Genomic DNA, 22,754 nt, shown 5'->3' with positions numbered 1-22,754 from the left:
TTTTTGATAACTTACAAAATGGTGGAAATACATCGCGTGTGGTGGACTGGAAAGATTAAGAGAATGGCATTGTTCGTTTCTACGTTCAAACAGACACTGGAAAGAGGACATGATGTCAGAAAATAAATTAACAGTAAAGGTTTAAACACAGAAAAAGAACAAAGCCCACCCCATACCAGCCACGCCCTGAACAAGGCCCGCCCATCAGGGCTCAGATCAGGAAGTGATTCAGCAGTGATCCGCCTTAGCTAAGAAGGACGCAGTCATTCAGTTTTCTCCATTTTGCCATCTTTTGTGGGCGTTTCGGCAGTTTTGCGTAGCGGTGTTTTTTCAGAGCTGGAGTTGATCTGGCTGCCGTCGGGCGTTCCCGTGCTTTTGTTGGCCGAATGTTTCTCCAGGTAGTTTAGCATTTCGCTCAGAATTGTCTGAAAGGTGCTTAGGGCTGCACAGATCGCTGGCGTGCCAAAACCATGCGTGATGAGACTGTAAGCAAAAACATGAAAAAAGAACATCAGAATGTGCCTTAATTAGACTATTCCTCACAATGTGAGCACTGAATAGCATCACTGTCGAAAAAAAAATAGTAACTTTATCTCCTAAATAATAACTTTAAAACTCTACAGGAGAACCTTTTTAACTTTCAGTGCAAGTCAGTGTAAAAAGACTATAATCAAAGTACTTTTTGGAGCATTTCTGCTGATCCATTCATCATGAAATTTTTACACATTGCAGAGGACAGCTGTCTCGTTTGAATGATGTAGAAAAATCAGAAAATAGTATACAAGTTTTTTTGTTTTTTTGCACAGTGATGATATGTAGGATTGAGATGTAACAGAATGTAAATATGCAAAATACAGAAACTGGTAACACTTTATTTGGATGGTCCACTGTAGATGCTTTGCAGATGCTCGGTATATCTTTAAGTAACATTCAACTAAATACCTATTAAATGCAAATGAACTTGAAGTTCAGTGTAATAGATTTCTATTAAATCTGTCCCCTACAGAAATTAAGTATCTGTTTTACATTTTAAAACAAAGACCTGAGCAGACTGGCATCAAAGTGATGAGCCAGTTATTTATCTGGTACTGAGCTCCCCTCAGTAGCGGACATTAGCGACACGAGTGATAAGCTTAGCATCAGTGGCCAGCACTACTTTCTTGTAAGCATTCTGCTGCCACGCCAGGTGTTCTCCCACCATTGTCATGGGAAACTCCGTTTCACATGTACTAGGCTTGTACTAGACTCATGCCTTGATGTTCCATACTAACTGTCATTTGCCACCCACATTATAGTCAAATTTGCAAGATTTTGTTCTCAGGAAATGACAAATTGTTTTAAGACAATATTTGTTTACTTAATAGTAATTTTCTAGTATGATGAGCAGGACAATGAGTATTATATATATGAGTATTCAAATTATACTGAAATATTTGACAAAGAGAGCATCGGTGGACGGAGGCAGACAATGAGAAAAAGTGTTGAGAATCGGAATTGGAAGTGTGCATTTTACCTGAAGTGTGTTAGATGTCTCTGAATGTCTAAGTCCAGTATTGGCGTTGGCCTCGAGGAACCCAGTGGAGAACGATCCTGACTTAACAAATCCTGGAACTCCTTACAGATCTGCCTGCACACAGAGAAACAGATCATAGATATGAAAATCATAGCTTAAAACCTGTCATACTTCAAATCACATGGAGATGTGGCTAAAGAACAACATTGTAGAGAAAGGCGTTTTAGCCTATTTATGCCCAAAGACTTAAAAAAGTACAATTTGTGACCTGGTCACAGAATTTTTTTGGATTGACAGAATTAGCTCAGATTTTGTGTCAGGTCTCTTCATGCCACTGCCTATCCAGTCAACATTTGAAATTTTTATATTTATGTTTCATGTCTGTAATGTTATCAAATGTAGGATGCGGGAAAAAAACAAGGAAAATTGCAAAATTGTGGTCATGCATGTTCATATGTGTGTATGTGCATGTGTATTGTTTATTTGTGTGTGTGTGTGTGTGTGTGTGTGTGTGTGTGTGTGTGTGTGTGTTAGAAAGAGGAAATAAAAGAAATGGAGGCAGGTACAGATTAGCTTCCCACAGAAATGCATGTTGCCGCTGTCAGAACAAAAAGCTTGTATCTAATTTTTTGTTATTTTTCAGTTTTTGACATAATTTGAAAATGCCCATTGTTTGTATAATGTGTAAATTTCCTGACAAATGGTCCAAAATTACTTGGAAAACATCTAGTTCCATTGACTTACATTAAAAGTAAAGTATGTTTTTCCTTCTCCTGTAAAGTTACCATTTTGGAGATACAAAATTTTGTGCTGGCAGCAGCAACATACAGCATTTTATGGTAAGATCACAAATAAAATGTAGATTTTTGAGATGCTGGCTGATTTTAAATAGAGAATGGAACATTTTCATTAAAATATGTAAAATCATTACAATATGTCAAATTTACAAAAAAAAAAACCCAACCTTTATGACCAAAGATGTAAAAATGTACAGTAGGAAAATCAGCTTCTGTAGCCAAACTGTGTAAGTAATTTTGTTTTCAGATTTAAACAACTGTAGAAAAGAGATTTCAAATTTCCAGTATGATCATAAATTGATTTGTATTGTTCAGATGCTTCTTTTGGAAATTGTAATAACTTGCAATTGTTTATTATATTATGTATTCAGGTCTTTCTATGTTCTGCAGTCAGAAGAAGTGAACATCAGTGGAACAAGCCGTATCAATGAAGAAATAAAAATATGCATCAAAATCATGTGTGGGCTGAAGAAATTTTAAACAACACTGTAGTATAATGTTTATAATTGACTGTAGGTTTTCTATTTAGATAATAGCTATCAGATTGATGTTCTTCACTTTGACGATATACTATGTTCTTCTTTTGGCTGAAGCACCTTCTTCAGCATGTGTCTTGATTTACAGTAGCATTCTTAACTGCAACATACATATTAAGCTTTAAATGACCTCTGCACTCTATGATATGCATAGTCATGGACTTACTTGGTGGCCAGCACCATTTTCTTGCGGGCATTCTGTTCCTTGGGTTCTGTGTGCTGCCGTGCCAGGTGTTCTCCCACTGCTTTAGTGGGAAACTCCGTCTCACATGTGTAGCCAAAGTCCCGAGCCAGGTGCAGTGCCTCGCCTGGACAGAGGACAGTGAAAGGAGGGAAGAGAGGGAGTTGATTATCATTCATTTTTTTAAATTATTGTTCTGAATTCATGAAAAGAATATGATGTTCTCATAGTTTCACAATGATGCAATGAAATGTCATTTTAATGCATACAGAATTTTGTATGTTTTTGGTATATTTGTACTTTTATACACATTGTGTATATGCATCATATATATTGTTGCTGCTGGAGCAAAACTTTGTTTCTCCTTAAGGGAAACTTTACAGGAGGAACAAAAACATTATTAACTTAGAATATAAGTTAATATTGTTTTGTTTTTCTAAGCAAGTTTGGACCATTTCTATTCATCTGCTCATTATGAAATTTTGACACAATTTAAAGCCCGATATTTTCAAATTCAGTAAGAAAAAAACTGACAGTGACCGCATATATATCGCTGCTGTCGTAACAAAACCTTGTATCTCCAAAATGGTAAATTTACAGGAGAAAGAAAAAACGTACATTACTTCCAATGTAAGTCAATGGAAGTGGACTTTTTTCCAAGTAATTTCTTTTGGTCCATCATTCATCATGAAATTAACACACAATGTAAAGGGCAACAGGCATTTTGAAATCATGTCAAAAACTGACATAATTTGAAACTGACAGCAGTGCTATATATATATATACTTGTACATACTTTACTTCTATACTTCAAATGGATGAAGCTCTTTAAAATTGAGTACTTGAAGCGAAAACTGTAAACACCTTTAGCGGCATGACTTTATTGAAGAGCATCACAATAGGAAAGCTTACTTAATTCAGAATTGGACATTTTAAACAACAAAACTGTGAAATTGTGTTTAGACGAACTCCATGTGATAATCTGTCATAAAATCCTAAACACACCAGCCAACGTAACATATCAGCCTAGTTAACAACAGCACTTAATAACTCATACACACTTGTTCACAGATTCAGAAACTCTCATTCCTCTTATCTCTGTCATTGTCCATGCAACTCTGGCAATGCCTGCTAATAAGCAATAATAAAAACGCAAGACGTGTGTGAAATAAAGATGGATCCTATTAACAAATTTACAACTAAAACATCACTCTTACATCAGCAGCATCAGAGATTGAACAGTTATTTCAGTTCTGAAAAAAAGCTTTCTGCATGCATGTCAGTAAAATATTCTCTAATGTTGTGTTCATAAAGAAATGGCTTGTCTTTGTCACATTATAACATCTGACCAACGTTTGTATTTATTATCTGAACATTTTTCTCATATTACTCAATGCATAATGCAGATGCACTATATGTTTTAGATGGTGAATATAAATATTCAATCTTAAAGTCAATTCTTAAAGTCGATTCATCATATTTTACCACTTCATAAACAAAACGGTCATTTTCCTGCAATCTTCCTTCTGAACGTAATGACTTTTGTCCTGCATCTAGAACATCTTCTGATCTTCTTGATTAAGTGTATGGTTCATAAATTCTCTCTGATACTATGTTTCAAATATGGTAATGATTCCTTTAATTCACATTAACTTTAAAGGGCCCATATCACAGAAAACAGAATTTTACCTTTTTTAAGTGAATGATGGTTCTTCATGGGTTCTTTAGTAACGGCAATGCTTCGACTCTGAACTATGAACCATGAGAATCATTTTATGCTTAAATGGTTCCTTGCATGGTGAAACGGTTCTTCAGATTGATGGACAGTGTGTTTGTTTTTTCGAAAATGGTTCTATATAGCACCAAAAAGAGTTTTGCTATTGTAACAAGCTTGACATTACAGCAATAACAGAGCCATTTGTGGTGCTATATAGAACCATTTTTTTAAAAGCATGGAAATAGATATATATAGAACTCAAGGTTCTAAAAAGAATCATTGTCTTTACTAGAGAAACCTTGGAGAACCATTTTTTGAAGAGTGTATGTAAATATTGTTCTAGATTTCGAACCATATAAGTCCCATTCATATAGTCTATATCTGGAAACTAAGCTGCAAAAACAGTTTTGATCTTGTGATGTCGCAAAAAACGGAGCATTTACATATATCCTCCTATTCAGCCTACAGCAAGTTGGCTCCACCCATTCACAGAGAAGTTATAGATAGCGTCTCAGCCTAGATCTTTTTTTTTAAATAAGACAGAATACATGATAGCCTATCAGACCAGAGCTAATTTGCATATCTCCAAAATGGTAACTTTATAGTAGAAGGAAAAAACATACTTCACTTCTAATGTAAGTTAATGGAACCAGACTTTTTTCCAAGTCATTTTGGGTTGTTTCTTTTAGTCCATTCTTCTTGAAATTTACACACAATGTAAAGAGCATCTGGTATTTTCAAAATGTGTCAAAAACTGAAAAACGACAAAAATGGAGATGCAAGGTTTTGTTCTGACAGTAGCGATATATCTGTTTTAAAGACACAGTAGCAAAGATTTCACAAAAAAAACAGCTTCTTTAATAAAATACGACTGTTTTGATGCTTCCAACCACACAAAGATCATAAATGGACCTCTGGAGGGAAAATAACATCGGAGCAAAATATGAGACATGGGCCCTTTAAATATTCTCCTTACATGCAACTACAGAGAAAAAGCCTTACCTTCCACTAAAGAGGTGAGCAGGGTGACGTTGGCGGCTTTTCTGCGGCCTGCTGGGAGATTGAGTCCCAACCTATCCAGCTTCTCTCTAAGGCACCGACCGCCATTCTTAGACTTTGCCCTGAAAGAGAGAGAGAGTGAGAAAGAGAGAGAGAGAGAAAGACGTTGTAATCATTAGTGACCACCTTCAATTATTTAAGAGTTTACAGAGAAAATTCACGTCTCAGTTCTGCCTGTTTTTTAAAAGCGCAGCTTTAATAAGAAATTTGAAATGAGAAGAGAAAGACTTCTGCATGCTTTTTCAACACTGATCTCGATGATCATTTAAGATTTCCCTTTCAAATGGATCTGAAAAGGGTCATTCTAGAAGAGGACACAAGTTCAGGACCTGCGTAATTACTAATAAACATCTTTCATGATTACAATCAATAATAGATCAATAATATGGGCTGATTTAAGTAGATCTTATTTCATGTTTTGAAAAAGATTCAAACATATGATTCTACTTTCAGCAAAGACGAGCCTTCTGTGCCAGTTTCAGGCACAAACCGGACGTATTCTGTCAGTATGTTATGTACAACACTGGCGCACGAGCCTAAAGCCTACACTCTCAAAAAAGATGGTTCTTCAAGGGTTCTTCGGTAAAGGGAATAGCTCTTTATAGAGCTAAAGAACCATTTGCATGCTCTAAATGGTTATATGCATGGTGAAATGCTATTCAGATTGATGGAGAATGTGTTGTATTTGGTTCTATATAGAACCAAAAAGTTTTCTAATGTTACTATGTCAAGTAGAACCCTTCTGGTGCTACATAGAGCCAAGGTTCTACACAGAACTATTCTCCATCAATCTGAAAAGCCACTTCACCATACAAATTACCATTTAAATGTGGAATTCTTGTATGTAGAGCTCATGGTTCCAAATAGAACCATTGTCATCACTAAAGAACCCTTAAAGAACCCTCTTTTTTAAATGTACATGTGACTGGCATTAAGATTTGTGCTGTGGGGGTCAGTAAGCTGGTAACATCTCATGTTCAAGATAAACGTTGCTGAGCAAGCCTTGAATGGAAAAATGGATGTTTTGTAAATAACAGTTTGAAAAACAGTTTTAAAATCAAAATTGTTACCAAATAAAGGTTCCTTTAATGACTTAATGTGAAGGTTCTTTAAACCATTAAATCTTCTCAGTAAACTTTTACCATTACGTTTTTGAAATTTGTTGCTACTGGGCTGTTGTATCATTGTGGTTGTCAACAGGGTACAAATGTTGACGTGCAAAAAAATGTAAAAAGGTGTAAAAAAGTACTCAAATCTGAAAATTAATAAAATCTGAATGTTTCTAAAAATACAGTCAATGTCACTAGTTTCAGTGTAGTTATATGTAGACAATTACAAATGCTGATGATGTCGTCTCCATTTTAAAATCACTTTTTGTTCTGAGTAATGCGACTGACGCAACCTTTATGTTGTCAATATTTTAGCCAAATGTATAAAAAAATATTGGCGCTGTCCAAAGAAAAACAAATATCTCCAAAATAGTAACTTTACAGGAGAAGACAAAAACGCGCTTACCTTTCAATGGAAGTTAATGTAAAGAGATTTTATTCCAAGTGATTTTAGAGCATTTCTATTGGTCCATTCATCATGAAATTTTCACACAATGTAAAGGATAGCGGGTGGGTTGAAATGACATAGAAAAATAAAAATCGCCAAAAATGGAGATACATGGTTTATTTGGACAGCGATAAAAAGAGATATTATTAATAGTGGACTTCTGAGAGTTGGTCTTTCTTCCTTAGAGATTCTGTATCACTACTGACAAACAAAGTTTTATTATCATATATACTATGTAATAACATGTATATATTTATCATAACTCTAACAAATGATTGCATGCATTTTTCCAATGTAAACTGCAAAAAAAATGTTGTTCCACATAAAAGCAGTAGTTCATCATGTGTGAAGTCACTCCTATGACCCTGCTGTAGGTTTCATGAGATATTTCTTTCTTCTAGAACCATATCTCAGTCAGGTAGAAGAACCTTCCTAACCTTCTGACCACGAACAAGGCACGCTAACTCATGACTTAGAAAGGCGTGGGAATGAGATGATTAAGTCGTGGCCATGACTTAGTAAAATTAAGGCTTAATTATCTCCTTCCCACACCTTACTAAGTCATGGCTATGCATTAGGATCTCGTTCCCATGCCTTATTAACTAATGGCCATGCATTATTTTTATTTTGATCATCATCAACGTAAAAAAAAATAAACCATATAAACCTAATTTAATTGCACCACCAAATTCGATTCTGTTAAATAGAGAAGTTAGCAAGTCTGAACTATGTTACCTCATGATATAAGATGCAACTGCTGGTATATTTTCAATAAGGGTGGGCAATGTGGCGATGTGTATTGTTATTGTGATAAATTATGTTGCAATATGTTTTCATTTTGGCATATTGTGAATGCTGTCAGTGCTTAAAGGACTCAAACCTCAGGTTTCATTACAAAGAAAGCGATATTAGTCCTGTTTGAAGGGATTTGGCGCAGCGCAGTTTGTGGAACGCTGAATAAAAATGGAGTGTTGAAGTATCGTAACGTTTTAGTTTTGATGCATCGCTCATCCCGAATTTTCAGTTTGTTAATTTAAACACCCCTCTTGGCTTATTTTTTAGCATAAAATGAGGTTTGTGTTACCATCTCTCTCTCTCTCTCTCTCTCTCTCTCTCTCTCTTTCTCTCTATTTTCTTTCTCTCTTTTCTTTCTTTCTTTCTCTCTTTCTTTTCTCTATCTCTCTCTTTCTCTTTCTCTGTCTCTCTCTCTATTTCTCTCTCTATATTTCCTCTCTAGTTCTTCCTCTCTCTATCAATTCAGTTCAATTCAATATAGCTTCATTCATATTTACCCTTATATTGAGTGTAATATTGCCAAAGCATAGAAAAATACATCTCTCTCTTTATTTCTCTCTCTCTCTCTCTCTATCTCTTTCTCTCTATTTTCTTTCTCTCTTTTCTCTCTCTTTCTTTCTCTCTTTCTTTTCTCTATCTCTCTCTTTCTCTTTCTCTGTCTCTCTCTATGTCTCTCTCTATATTTCCTCTCTGGTTCTTCCTCTCTCTATCAATTCAGTTCAATTCAATATAGCTTCATTCATATTTACCCTTATATTGAGTGTAATATTGCCAAAGCATAGAAAAATACATCTCTCTCTTTCTCTCTCTCTCTCTCTCTCTCTCTCTCTCTCTCTCTCTCTCTCTCTCTCTGTGTGTGTGTGTATGTGCAGCGTGTGCTCATGGTGAGCTGTGTCTGTGTGCACCGTCTTCATCCCCACCCAACTTCCCTCCTCTACTCTGCCCTCGTTTCTCTCTCTCTCTCTTTCTCTCTCTCTCTCTCTGTCTCCCTCTCTCTCTCTCTCTCTGTCTCTGTCTCTGTCTCTCTTCCTCTGTCTTGCTCTCCCTCTCTCGTCCTCATCAATAATGGAACCTCTGGCTCCTCTGCTCTCTCCATCTCTTCCTCTCTCTTTCACCCGCTCTCCTTTTCCTGCCCCCTCGCTCTTCCCTCCCCTCTCCTCTCCCTCTCTCTCTCTTCTTTATCTCCAGATCAAGTGTCCAGAGCTTGTTCACACCAATATCCTCCCTCTCTCTCTCTCTCTCTCTCTCTCTCTCTCTGTTACCTTTGTCCATCTTCTGTTCTTTTTTTAAGAAGCTGAAGAAGATTAATTAAATGTAATGGGCAAAGTTTTTGCTAACATTTCACTTCAGAAAGCACTTCAAGCGAAAATGAGTTAATAACAGCGCCAAAAAGCTCTGAACCACGTTTGAAGGGAACTACAGACCTGAGAAAGACTTTTGCTCCACAAATGTGTTTATATGTCAAAATCAACAAATGTGTCAGCTTCAGGATTGAGAGTTAGGATTAGGAACAGCAGAGGAAAATATGACTAACCTACAAGACCAGAAAATGCTGTACAGAGAGATTTTTACAAAACCTGTTTCAACTTCTGAAATTGAACGAGCACAAAGATTTATTTTTGGTTTCTGTGGTTAATATTAGCATTAGGTTTAAGTTTAAGCTGAAAAAATTATTACTTTTATGGTACATATTATTATTATATCTAAATACTTACAGATACAACATAAGGGGCATATTATTGATATGTTTTGTTAATTACATATGTATAACACATATGGGACATACTGTTACATATATGTAATTATATGTGTATAATTCATGATATTATTGATAATTCATGTTATTTGTTATTATTATTTGGTAGGTAGGTGTTTATATGGAGTACATTATTAAATATAAGCACTTTCACATATAATACAAAGGGGACATAATGACATATAGAGGTGCTAGTGTGTGTAGGACAAATAGGATATATATATATATATATATATATATATATATATATATATATATATATATATAGTACATATATATATATAATATATATGGACATATTACATATAGGTACTTGACTATTTGTAATACATATGGGACATATTGGTGCGAGCATGTATAGCACATATAGGGTACATATATATATTACATATAGGTACCTAATATAGTAATATAGGTACTTATAGAGTCATATACACACATATCTATATACTTATTTATATACATATAATTCATAATGAATACATAAATAAAAATTGTCTAAAAGTACTTAATAGACATTAAGTTTAAAAACATTATTTCCTCGTTATTTTTAAACGGGGTTACCATCTCAGATAGATGATCTTATTATGAAAGCAATGATATGATCCTGACACATACATAAACAAACATGTGTATGTTTATTACCTCCTTAAGATGCCTCCGAGCAGCGAGGCGTTCAGACACTCTGGAGGAGAGAGGCGGCGCTTGACTTCAGCGATGGTGACTTTATATTTGGAGGTAGAGCTGAGGAGAGAGAGCCGGCCCGGCACAGAGCAGAACAGATCTGTAGGGTTCACCACACATGTACCACCTGTAAACAACAACAACAACAACAACAGCATAAATAAACAAACATCAGCATGAAGCACTGAGGTTTCCTACACCGGGCTGAGGTTCATTTGAAGTGAGAGAGTCTGGATTTCAGAAATTTGCTTTTGTTTATTCACACTTCACTTCATTTTGATTAAAGAATGAATCTGACTTGAATGAACCCAGTCAAACTGCTTGATACCGCTTGAACTGGCACACCTGATTCAACGAATCAGCTGATTGTCAAACCCTTCCTGAGTTAAAATGGGTGTATTAGACTAGAGAAAGCACAGAAATGTGTGGGAACGGGGACGGAAACAACTAATGCAGGGTGAAAGGTGCTAAGGTGAAAATGCTCCACAGATGATGCACTATAGGTATAAAAACAAACAAGCACACAGGAAATCTACAATGTGACGTTTCGGTAGATTTTCTGTAGACTGCTGTAACTGCATGTCCCATTTGTATTATATATTTACTGTATATTTATCATATATGTACTACATATATGCTAGCACCTCTATATGCCATCATGTTCTTTATGTATTATATACAGTATGTGAGTACTTATAAATAATAATGAGCTCCATATAAACACCTATCTAGATAGCTGTAATTGAAATGGCGTAAAATGGCGTGGAAAAATGTCTGGTTCCATTGACTTACATTTAAAGTAGTTTTTTTTCATTCTCCTATAAAGTCATCATTTTGGAGATATGAGGTTTTCTGCCGACAACAGCGATATAAATGAGTCAATGCCTTTCCTGTAGTCTGGCTGCTTGACACATCACCTTGATTACACATAAAAATGTACCTTTACATGTTTCCGCGTACAGGGTCTGCACATACATACTTACATGGACCCATATAGACAGATAAACAAATATATTGCATTTTGTTCTATTTATTTACATGTCTAACCAGTGACCACCTTACCTACAACCCCTATACATACTACCTACTGTCTGTCTATCTATCTATCTATCTATCTATCTATCTATCTATCTATCTATCTATCTATCTATCTACCTACCTACCTACCCACAATTATAGGTCTGTGCCTCTTCTCTAATGAGTCAGACTGCTTTAAAATAAAAACCTATATTCACACACTTATGCATACATGGTCAGAATGTATATGCAGCCATATATAAACGACCAGACTTGTTATAAATACAGGAAACAAATACGTTTTAGTGCACAGTTTCTTTTTGTTTGTTGAGTTTAATATAGTGGGAAAAATTATTCATAACTTCTGTACGTGTCACATTTTATTATATATTTTACCAATATGTAAAAATGTGCATGTGCAAAATATACATAGTACAATACAATATGTAGGAGCACATTATACATGCATTTATGTCTCTATCTATCTATCTATCTATCTATCTATCTATCTATATACGTATGTATGCATGTATGTATGTATGTATATAGGCTCGTATTATTATGTGAAACCAAAGCCACAGTCATGCAACAGATGGGCCTGCTTTTTAATAATAGTGTAGGACATTTGGGTGCATGGCGCCCCAGCCACAGCCTCTGCCTCAACCTCAGCCTCTGCCTGACTCTGATTTGGCCGTTGATGACCGGGCCGTTGTATCAGTATCAGAGGAAGCAGCACTAGATGCGCTGAGAAGGAACGGGCCGGTTGTCTTGACTGAGTGCTCCTGAATGAGTCTTTGCGTGTGCGAGCGCGTGCGCGTGCGCTCCTGAAGGGCTGCGGCTCTGGCTACAGGGTCTCTCACCTGCCTCCGCTCCGTGTCAGTCAGTGTGAAGTGGTCTGACAGACCTAAGATATCTCCTAGCATGCAAGTTCACATCACATTAATTCCCCGCCAAAAAAAAATGTTTTGATTCAAAGTAGTTTGTATTTTATGTTGCCAAGGGCGATTGAAAAAGAGCTATTGCCGGTAGTCTGGTCGCGCGCGCCGGGCCCAGAGGCGATAGCGGTATTTAAGCGCGCGGCAGTAGCCCGAGGCGCAGCGCGAGCGATCACAAAGCGAATCAAGAGCTTTTTTTACGAGTTTGCCACGAAAATTAAAGAAAAAAAAGAGAGAGGGAGTGAGTGAGGGTGAGAGAGAGAGGAAGAGAGGGAGAGAGAGAGAGAGAGAGAGAGAGAGAGAGAGAGAGAGACATAGGCCAAATGTCATTCTGCTTCTGTTTCAAATGGAGTGCTGGTGGTTGTGGTGGTGGTGGTGGTGTTTATGGCGCGCGCCACGGCACGAGAGCACGCACACACAGCACACGCACGCGCGTACTTAAACGTACACTCTTAAAAAGGATGGCTCTTCAACGGTTCTTTAGTAAAGACAGTGGTTCTACACTCAAAGAACCATTCGCGTGCTTTACATGGTTGAATGTTGAAATAGTTCTTCAGATTGATGGAGTACATGGTTCTATATAGAACCTTTTTGAAAAGGTTTTGGTTCTCAAGCTTGTAATAATATGAGAACCACTTTTGGTTCTATATAGGACCATATACAGCACATTATCCATCAATCTGTAGAACCATTCCACCACGCAAAGAACAATTATAAAGCATGCCAGTGTAGAACCACTGTCTTTACTAAAGAACCCTTGGAGAACCATCTTTTCTAAGAGTGTACTACATACATGTTCAGGCATACACGCGCACACGCGCATATCTAATATACATGCGCATACACAAGCAATAACAGACAGGCCTACACGCCGCGCGCGCCTTCCTTTATGCACTGTGCACGCGCTAAAAGGCGGGGTAAGTGTTGATCAGACCTCTGAAAGCTGAGCGCGATGGTAATGATTAAAAACGCAAAGCGACTGCACGCGCACTTCAGCCATTCCTTACCATCAAATAAATAAATAAATAAAATAATAAATAAATAAATAAACGACTGATCGGAGAATAATAAAGCGCGAGCCGGTGTGTGAATATTCAGCGCGAGCTGCAGTCAGTGTGAACAGCATTAATATGATCTCCGCTGAATTTTTTTGGACTCGAGCCGCATTAACATATCAAAGCGGCCGCCCGAGGCGAGAGAAGCTATCGATACGGGAGCGCGAGCTAAAGCAAAGATTATTGGATCTGATGGCGCGAGCGGCGGAGCTCGCGGCGAAAATGAAAAAAAAAAACAGCAATAATAAAAATAAAATAATAATAAAAAAGAAGTAATAAAATAAAAAATAAATAAAAATAAATAAATAAATAAATAAATAAATGATCCTGCGCTGCCATTAACTGGAAGTGATCGAGCTGGGAGCCTTGCGTGCGCGCACAACACACACACACACACAGAGCACCTTTAGACTGAGACGATTAAAAATTAAGGGGCCGAGACGCGCGCGCTCGATGGCAAAAGTGCACACACACACACACACACACACACACACACACACACACACACACACACACACATACAATGCGTTAACAAAACCAGTGAACGTAAAAACAACGTAAACATAATATAAACAAAAAACATTATATATTACTACTACTACTACTACTACTACTACTAATAATAATAATAATGATACTAATAATGGCTAACTATGATTGTTGTCAAATTATAAATCACGTTTAGTTTATTCATAACTCATTGCACCTGGTTTATAACAAAAGCTTAGACAAAAAGAAAACAATAAAATTTCATATGCAAATGCCCAAAAATATAATAAACAAATATTGAACATTTAAATACAATATTAATTCTTGCACAAATTCATACACATAATCCGCTCGCTTAAATTTAATTGCGTATGTACTACTACTACTACTACTACTACTACTAATAATAATAATAATAATAATAATAATAATAATAATAATAATATATTGAACACTTATTGTGCATCTGCGCCAAAAAAAACTCAGTATTGAGCGATTATCACTATAAAATTATGTTAAATGGTAATAATAAACACAGCAACAGCAAAATATTCTGTTTAAATTCTTATGTTCATTTTGTTCACAGACATTTTATGTCTGAGTCACAACACTGAGCGAGCTGAGCTACTCAAACTAAACTCTGACTAAGCTTAAACTCAAGCTAAACCTACACTAAATCCAAACTGAACACAAACTAAGTTCAAATCAAACTCAAAAGAAACTAAAACGAAACCAAACTAAACATAAACCAAAAACAAAACAGCACAAACTAAGCTCAAACTAGATTTAAACCAAAGAGAAAGCTAAACCTGAACTAAACTTTAACCAAAAAAACTGAACACCATCTAAACTCAAACTAAATCTAAACCAAATCAAACTCAAAACTAAAACTAAACTCAAAAACCTAAACAAAAAAACAAAAAAAAACAAAACTGAACATCAACTAAACTCTAACTAAACCCAAGCTAAACCTAAACCAAAAACAAAAAGGAACCCAAACTGAACTCAGACTAACTCAAATAAATTCAAAGCTAAACCTAAACTCAATCAAAGCTTAACTAAACCCATAGATAACCGAAGCTGAACACAAACCAAACTGAAGGTAACCTTAAACTGAACCAACATTCACCCCAACGAAATCTAAAATAAACCCAAAATGAAACCAAAACCAAACCAAAAATTTCCAGCATAAAACAAATTAACCTCAGAAACTGCAGCCCAGTTATTTCAGGCTGGGCAAGGTTACACAGTTGCAGTTACACAGTTACACACTTACAGTTACACACTTACAGTTACACACTTACAGTTACGCAGTTACACACTTACAGTTACACAGTTACAGCGAGCGCGGCTTTATGGAAATGGATCAGTGTGTAAATGAGCGACTCACCTCTCCGGATCACTCCGCCCTGCCCGTTCAGCATGAGCCCGCACTGCGCGTCCACGGAGCCCTGCACACACACACACACACACACACACACATATTTCAGCATCAGTAAGAGGGACTATCAGCTTCATGATGGAGGATCGTGAGATGAAAAAATTATGCATTATTATTATCATTTATTATTATTATTAATTCACCCTCTCCCTTATCGGTGATGTCATCAGGAAGACGGACACGGGATTTTAGCGAAAGAAAGAGAGTTAATCCTCCTCACGAGCCACACACACACACACACACACAGACATACACACACAGGCGGGCGCGCGCGGCAGTGTATTAGTGCCGCGCTGAAGAGGTGCGGGTGTAAAGCCTATTTTAACAAACTCCTGCTCTATTTTTCTTTTCTTTTCTTTTCTTTCTGGCCCTTTCCACGCGCGGTTAAAGTGATTATCAGATCAATCCCCTCCGCGCGCGGCCATCCGGGCATAAATTAGAGAAGGTGAAGGAGGCTTTGTGCCCCAACCAAATCTGTTTAATCTGCTCAGAGAGAGAGAGAGAGAGAGAAGAGAGAGAGAGAGAGAGAGAGAGAGAGAGAGAGAGAGAGAGAGAGAGGGACAGAGAGAGAGAGAGAGAGAGAGAGAGGAAACCCTTCTCACGCGACTTTCGTGTTCCTCTTTTTTATTTTTGTCTCTATCCTTTCTCCTCTCGTGCTGTTCTTCTTTTCCTCTGTCTTTATTCATTCATTTATTTATTTATATATTTTAAATCTATGTTCTTCCTGTTTCTCACGTTTCGTTCATTTGCGTTACATTTCTTTTCGCATTTCTTATTTTCTTTTTCTACGTTTTTTTTTTTTCTTGCTTCTTTTTTTGTAATTTAGAGAAATAGAGGAAATTCTTTCTCTTCCGGTTTCTTCGCTTCATTATCTTTCTTTCTTTCTTTCTCTCTCTCTTCCTTTCTTTCTTTTCTTCTTTCATTGTTTGTTTGTTTTTCTTTTTTTCTTTCTTTTTCTTTCTTTCTTTCTTTTCTTCTTTATTTTTCTTTCTTTCTTTCTTTTCTTCTTTCATTGTCATTCTTTCTTTCTTTCTTTCTTTTCTTCTTGCATTGTCTTTCTTTCTTTCTTTCTTTCTTTTCTTCTTGCATTGTCTTTCTTTCTTTCTTTCTTTCTTTCTTTCTTTCTTTCTTTCTTTCTTTCGTTAGATTTAGTTGAAAGTGATCTGAATGTCAAACTGACAGTAATGACAGTTTATCATCTCACTTACTGAATGTGTTCAACAATCACAATAATCTCCAAAACGTAATGAGAAAAGATATAAAACCTCAGTTTAACGGTATGAAAACACGCAGTAAAGCGCGACACGTCATCACAATGTAGAATATGTCTGCATTCATAATAGGCATTGTAGGTTAGTGTATTAATGTCTAATACGGAATAAAAAGAATAAGTGCTGGAGTTTGGAGTCAACAGAGTTCAGCAATTAAAATTAAAATGAACAAAAATATTTTATTAAACAGCATAACAATATATGTACAGTGTCTTCATTCTTATATGTTATTTATCTAAGACGGGTTTGTGTGACGTTTATGTCTTAATATAATTAGTCCATTCATTTCATACATACAGTATTTGTATTATTACATTATTGTCAAAATATTTTGTCTCAGATTATCAACGTGGTGCTAATTTTTTGTAGACACACACACACACACACACACACACACACACACACACACACACACACACTCAGACTCAGCCTTGCTGAGCTTTGTTGACAATTCAAAACAGCAAAAAAAAAAAAATCTAAAAAACTAAAAGAAGGTATAGGCTGAAAGCAGGAGCGCTCGAGCGCTGTTTAACTGTTTAACTCGGTCTTAACTCGCCGGGTAAACTTGGCCTGCGCTCAGATGTCTCTGCATAAATCACCAGTTGATTGACATTAAGTCCTAAATTGGATAAACTACGGTGCTCTACTGCGGAGGATTTGTCTTTTATATGCCTTTTGTCCGCGCGCCTTAATCCGCCCTTTTAGCGCGCAGCAGCGAAACAGCAGCCAGCGCAGCGCTTTATTCTTTATTCTGACCTCTCAATGGCACAAGATGGACAAAACACACGCGCGCACAGTATTACAGCATTTCACACACTCAGCCAACGTCTGTTCACTTCATTTAAATGATCTGGCTTTTTTCAGGATAACTCGAGACACTTACTCTATATTTCTTTTTGTTAGTGTTTATTTTCTTGCTAAGGCGGAATATCGTGAGTTTCTGATGTTTCTGATACCGAGTTATTATTATTATTATTATTATTATTATTATTATTATTATATTCGCGATCATTTCCTCTAAACGCAGTGCTCGTTCTCTCTTACGCCATTAAGCAGGTCTCTCTAGCTTTGCCCACTGTTTTCCAGTCCAATTTTAATATGCCAACATAATCTGGACTGCTTCTTCAGGTAGTTGACACTCCCCACATTCCAGTGTTTTATCTGCTCTAACTTTCCAATTTCCGATCTAAAGAGTTTAGACTTTAGAATTTCCAGTCTAAATGGTTTAGGCTTTATAATATATAATCTAATTGCTATATACATCAGAATTTCCAATCTGAATGGGTTATGCTGTAGAATTTCCAATCTAAAGAGTTTAGAATTTCCAAACTAAAAGGTTTAAGCTTTGAAATTTCCAATCTAAATGGTTTAGACTTTAGAATTTCCCATCTTAATAGTTTAGGTTTAAAATTTTCCAATTTAAATGGTTTAGATTTTAGAATTTCCAATCTAAATGGTTTTTACTTTACAATTTCCAATCCTAATAGTTTAGGCTTTAGAATTTTCAAAGTAAATGATTTAGACTTCAGAATTTCCAATTTAAATGGTTTAGACTTTAGAATTTCCAATCTTAATAGTTTAAGTTTAAAATTTTCCAATTTAAATGTTTTAGACTTTAGAATTTCCAATCTTAATAGTTTAGGTTTAAAATTTTCCAATTTAAATGGTTTAGGCTTTAGAATTTCCAATCTTAATAGTTTAGGTTTAAAATTTTCCAATTTAAATGGTTTAGACTTTAGAATTTCCATTCTAAAGAGTTTAGGCTTTAGAATTTCCAATTTAAATGGTTTAGGCTTTAGAATTTCCATCCTAAAGAGTTTAGGCTTTAGAATTTCCAATTTAAATGGTTTAGGCTTTAGAATTTTCAATCCTAATAGTTTAGGCTTAAAAATTCCCAATGTAAATGGTTTAGGCTTTGGAATTGTCAGTCTAAATGGTTTGGGAATGAACTGAAGAGTCCAGTCAAGTGGATTAGAGCAGATGAAGCCCTAAAATGGCAGCACGGTGGGGACTTTACTCCAGGAGCGAAACTGTAAAACACTGCACTCACTTCCAGAAAGAACTTGAAACACGCCTCAATCAACCCATCCGCTCAGTGCTAAACTCTTTTTGAGGGATATTGGAGCGGGAGCACAGTATTGCTCGGGCCCATCTAGGAGCAGGACTGAGAAACACGGATTAACAATATTAAATTATGAAATAAAGCTTGCTAGATTAGACGATTGGGATTTAGCCTAGCCAGTTTAGCTAAGCGTATGATGTTGTAGTATGAGGGGAGTGTGCAGTATGAGGGGAACCTCACTCAGGCCTGCGTGTTTTCTGTGGAACAGTTTGTTGTGGATTTGTTGAAGGGGGGGTGGGGTGTGTGTGTTGGGGGGGGTACCTGCAGGTCATCGGCCCCAGGCGGGGGCAACCCGAGCCCCGCTCCTGGCAGCAGCCTCTGCTCGGGATGGACGCCGTACTGCGAGCCGTGGCTGACCAGCGACAGGTCGTGGCGCCTGTAGGCGTCGAGGCAGCCGAGCTCGCGCCGCTGCTGCTCGTCCAGACAGGAGGACTTGAGCGCGCGCGCGCCGTGGTGCAGGTTGATGAAGTCCGCGGGCTCGCCGTGGTGGTGCAGCTGCTGGTAGTACTGCTGCGAGTGGTGCAGCGGGTTGAGCGAGTACGCGTCCGGGTTGACGGCCGGGTGGCCGTGCTGGAAGTCGTAGTGGAAGGACTGGTGGTGCAGGGGCGTGTACTGGTGGTTGGCGGGGAAGTAGGGCGAGGCGAACTCGGGCCCTGTGGCCGGGTAGGTGAGCGGGGACGACGAGGAGTAGGCGACGGACGAGTTAGCCACGGACTCGAGGCAGCCGAGCTGCATCAGACGGTAGCTGTTTGATCCGTCGTGACGTATCTGCGTGCAAAGAGGAAAGAGCGGAGAGAGAGATAGAGAGAGAGAGAGAGGGAGAGAGAGAGGGAGAGAGAGAGGAATATGAGGGATGTCATTTACAAGCGCTTGCAGCTACGTCCGTGAAAACATCTCTCTCACACACACACACACACTTTCTTACACACACACACACGTTAAAAAAGGAGCTGCCTTTCCTCCAAACACACACTCACGCAGACGCACGAGCGCGCATACATACACACGAGCTCAAAGTGTCTTTAGGAAAAAAAAACTACCTGACGGCGGTGTCATCTCGCCGTGCCCGGGAGGGGAGCGCGTGAAAACGGCGCTGTAAAAGCGCGCGAGCGAGCGAGCGAGGTGGCAGCAGTTTTTTTTCTTTCTTTCTTTCCTCCCTCTCTCTCTCTCCCTCTCTCCTCACTTGTCTATCATTTTGCTACGGACCGTGCATGGTGTGTTACTAAATTTTATATTTTTTTTCTTCTCTATTTAGCGATTAAAATGGATTTAGACGCTTATTTGTCCTCCTTTATTCTTTCTTTCTTGTTTTTTTTTCTGTTTTTCACAACAGGTAAGCACCACAAGTCACAGCCAATGAATAAATAAATAAATAACCAAACAAACCTGCTCTAATCATGGACAACGTACAGATATATAAACAAATACAACCGTAAAAATTTCCATTTATTTTTTTCTTAATCTAGCAAACACACAAACACCCACAGCTGCATTACAGACATTAAAACACATTTCCTATCACAGCGTTGCTGAGAAATAGTAAATATAAATGTGTTTCAGTACCTCCGCGTCGTGAACCAGTCCCGGAAAGGTGGCTGACATTCTCGCGATCCAATTAATAAAAAAAAAAAACACACACACACACACGCACACACACCCCGGTTTCCTCGCGCTGTCCAAATAAATCCAACAGTAAAAAGCGAGAAAAAAAACAGAAGGGAGAAAAAGAGAGAGAGAGCGAGAGAGCGCGCGCTAAAAAAATCCCTCCCGAAAAAAAACCCCACAATAATAATAATAACAACGCGCGGAAAAAACGCAAAAGTGGCCCGGCGGAGTCGGAGTCGGTGGTGAGCGCGTTCCCCCACTGCAGAGCGCGCGCTGCCTGGCTCCGGTTATGTACTTGCTGGGTATTTCTCCGGCTGATGTCGTAGGTCCCTTGGTAATATCGAAGTTTTGAAAATTAAGCATCAGCACTGAGGAGGAATGGGAGGACAATAGAGAGAGGAGCCTCATCCCTGGAGACACGGAATAAATATTGTATCTTCGCCTAATAAGGAACCGAGCGCGCTTTCAACACTTTTTTTGATGATTTCTTTCTTTTTTCCCCTTTTTTTTCTTTCTTTTCTGTCTTTTTCTTTCTTTCGCTTTTCCCCCTCTTTAAATTTGGTGGACTCTGCTTTATGGTCGTTTTTGGGCTTTTTTCTCTTTTTCGTGCTCTCCTTATCCTCACGGCTTTATCCATTTTTCCTCTCTTTTTGGAGATTTTTTTTTTACATTTTTTAAACAAACGTAAGTTTCGTTTAATACATTTTGGCTTTGCGTTTTTGCGTTTTTTCTAAATAATGCATGACTGAGTAAATATGGATGGTGCACATTATTTTTCCTCTAGAAAGCCGAATGCAGACGCTCGTGCTATTTACCTATTTACCTATTTACCTTCCCGCGTTTAGCCGCTAATGAAATGGAGGCGTTTTTTGGCGCATTTGCCGATTTTCTTTTTTTATTTCAATTTTAATACCGTGTATAATAATGTAAAGCGGCGTCTGCAGCAGCTTTTGATTAAAACGTTTTTGGACATATATAGGCATGTAAGTCAGCTTCTTTGTCTGAGCTTCATGTACCTCTCTCTCTCTCTCTTTCTCTCTCTCTCTCTCTCTCTCTCTCTCTCTTTCTCTCTCTCTCTCTCGCTCTCTCTCTCTCAGTGTTGAATTCATTGGCCGCATTTCTTGTTGATGTGATTTGGAGTATGAGTGCTCGGTGGTGGTTTGCAATTCGTTTTTGTTTCGTTTAATTCGCTCTTTTTTAATCTCCTCTCTCTCTCTCTCTCTCTCTCTCTCTCTCTCTCTCTCTCTCTCTCTCTCTCTCTCTCTGCTTTCTCCTCGTTCTCCTCTCTTTATCTCCCTCCGCGAGGCTCGCCGCTTTCAGTCAGACCCGCGGCAGGCAGGAAGTGCTCGCGCGCTTTTAGATATTTTTATTATTTTATTTATTTTTTTAGGATGATTAGTACGTCGCGCGTGCTTGCTGATAGGGAGGGAGGGGTGTGGAGGGGGGTGTTTCAGGGTTCCAACGTTCGAATCGTTCCCTATATTTGGCGCATGTAGCCGTTTATTTTACATTTAAATCAAAATTTAAAACAAAAAGTGTGAAAACGAAAAAAAAAACGGTTTTTGTTTTTGTATCGATTAAACGGTTATAACGAATAACGTTTTAGACAGAATAGGCGGGATGGAATGAATAGGGAAACTTATGGTGGCATAGCTGTAAGGCGCGCGCTGCGGCTACCCACCGTCCCCGGTTACTCCCTCCGCCCCGCGCCACCGTGAAAGCCGCGAGCTCACTGAGGTCGTGTGCATTTATTTTTTGTGTGTTTTTTGCGTTTTATTTAGCGCTCGAGAGCGGCTTCCAAACCTCCGCGCGCCTCGTACTACTTAACCGGTAGCTACGGTGGGCCGAGGACGGACGCAGGCGCCGCGAGCGGCCAGGTTTCTCTCGCGAAGGGAGGGATCCTGACGAAAACACGCACATAAAGTGACGCGCTCGACTGCATTAATATTTTACACGGAAAACAAGGCGAGGAAAAAAGGGGCGCTTATTTAATCTGCTGCTGATGGGCCACCTATGACGATTAAACTCAGTTTAGGACCACTGGCCTACATCTTACTCTTTCTCTCTCTCTATCACTCTCTCTATCACTCTCTCTCTCTTTCTCTTACTCACTCACTGCTTCGATTTTACTACTACTGTGACAAGAAAAACAAGAACAAAATTATTATTAATCCTAACAACAGCATTAATAATAATGCAGAAATAATAATAACGAAATATTTAT

At 38.0% G+C, this 22,754-nt stretch overlaps 1 protein-coding gene across 1 annotated transcript; it reads right to left on the bottom strand.

Moving 5' to 3' along the window:
* Positions 1-222: 222 nt before the first annotated feature.
* tfap2d (transcription factor AP-2 delta (activating enhancer binding protein 2 delta)) lies at positions 223-20,582 on the bottom strand. Its single transcript, XM_036581147.1, has 8 exons — positions 20,489-20,582; positions 19,187-19,693; positions 15,482-15,542; positions 10,557-10,722; positions 5,747-5,865; positions 3,013-3,154; positions 1,514-1,627; positions 223-483 (listed from the first exon to the last, which is right to left on the bottom strand). The coding sequence occupies exons 1-8, from the start codon at positions 20,525-20,527 to the stop codon at positions 264-266; spliced, it is 1,368 nt and encodes a 455-aa protein (XP_036437040.1). The 5' UTR covers positions 20,528-20,582; the 3' UTR covers positions 223-263.
* Positions 20,583-22,754: the final 2,172 nt, after the last annotated feature.

Source organism: Colossoma macropomum, unplaced genomic scaffold, assembly GCF_904425465.1.
Source record: "Colossoma macropomum unplaced genomic scaffold, Colossoma_macropomum, whole genome shotgun sequence".
NCBI lineage: Eukaryota > Metazoa > Chordata > Actinopteri > Characiformes > Serrasalmidae > Colossoma > Colossoma macropomum.
The sequence above is the reverse complement of the archived record's forward strand: the minus strand, read 5'-3'. Positions and strand labels throughout refer to the sequence as shown.

What these genes read in the sequence shown, in the direction of transcription:
- tfap2d (XM_036581147.1), bottom strand. Translation starts at nt 20,527, where the DNA reads ATGTCAGCCACCTTTCCGGGACTGGTTCACGACGCGGAG. An exon ending in CTGGGGCCGATGACCTGCAG is followed by an intron (nt 15,543 to 19,186) that starts GTACCCCCCCCA and finishes GTGTGTGTGCAG; the next exon opens with GGCTCCGTGGACGCGCAGTG. An exon ending in AGACATCTAACACACTTCAG is followed by an intron (nt 484 to 1,513) that starts GTAAAATGCACA and finishes TTTTGCTTACAG; the next exon opens with TCTCATCACGCATGGTTTTG.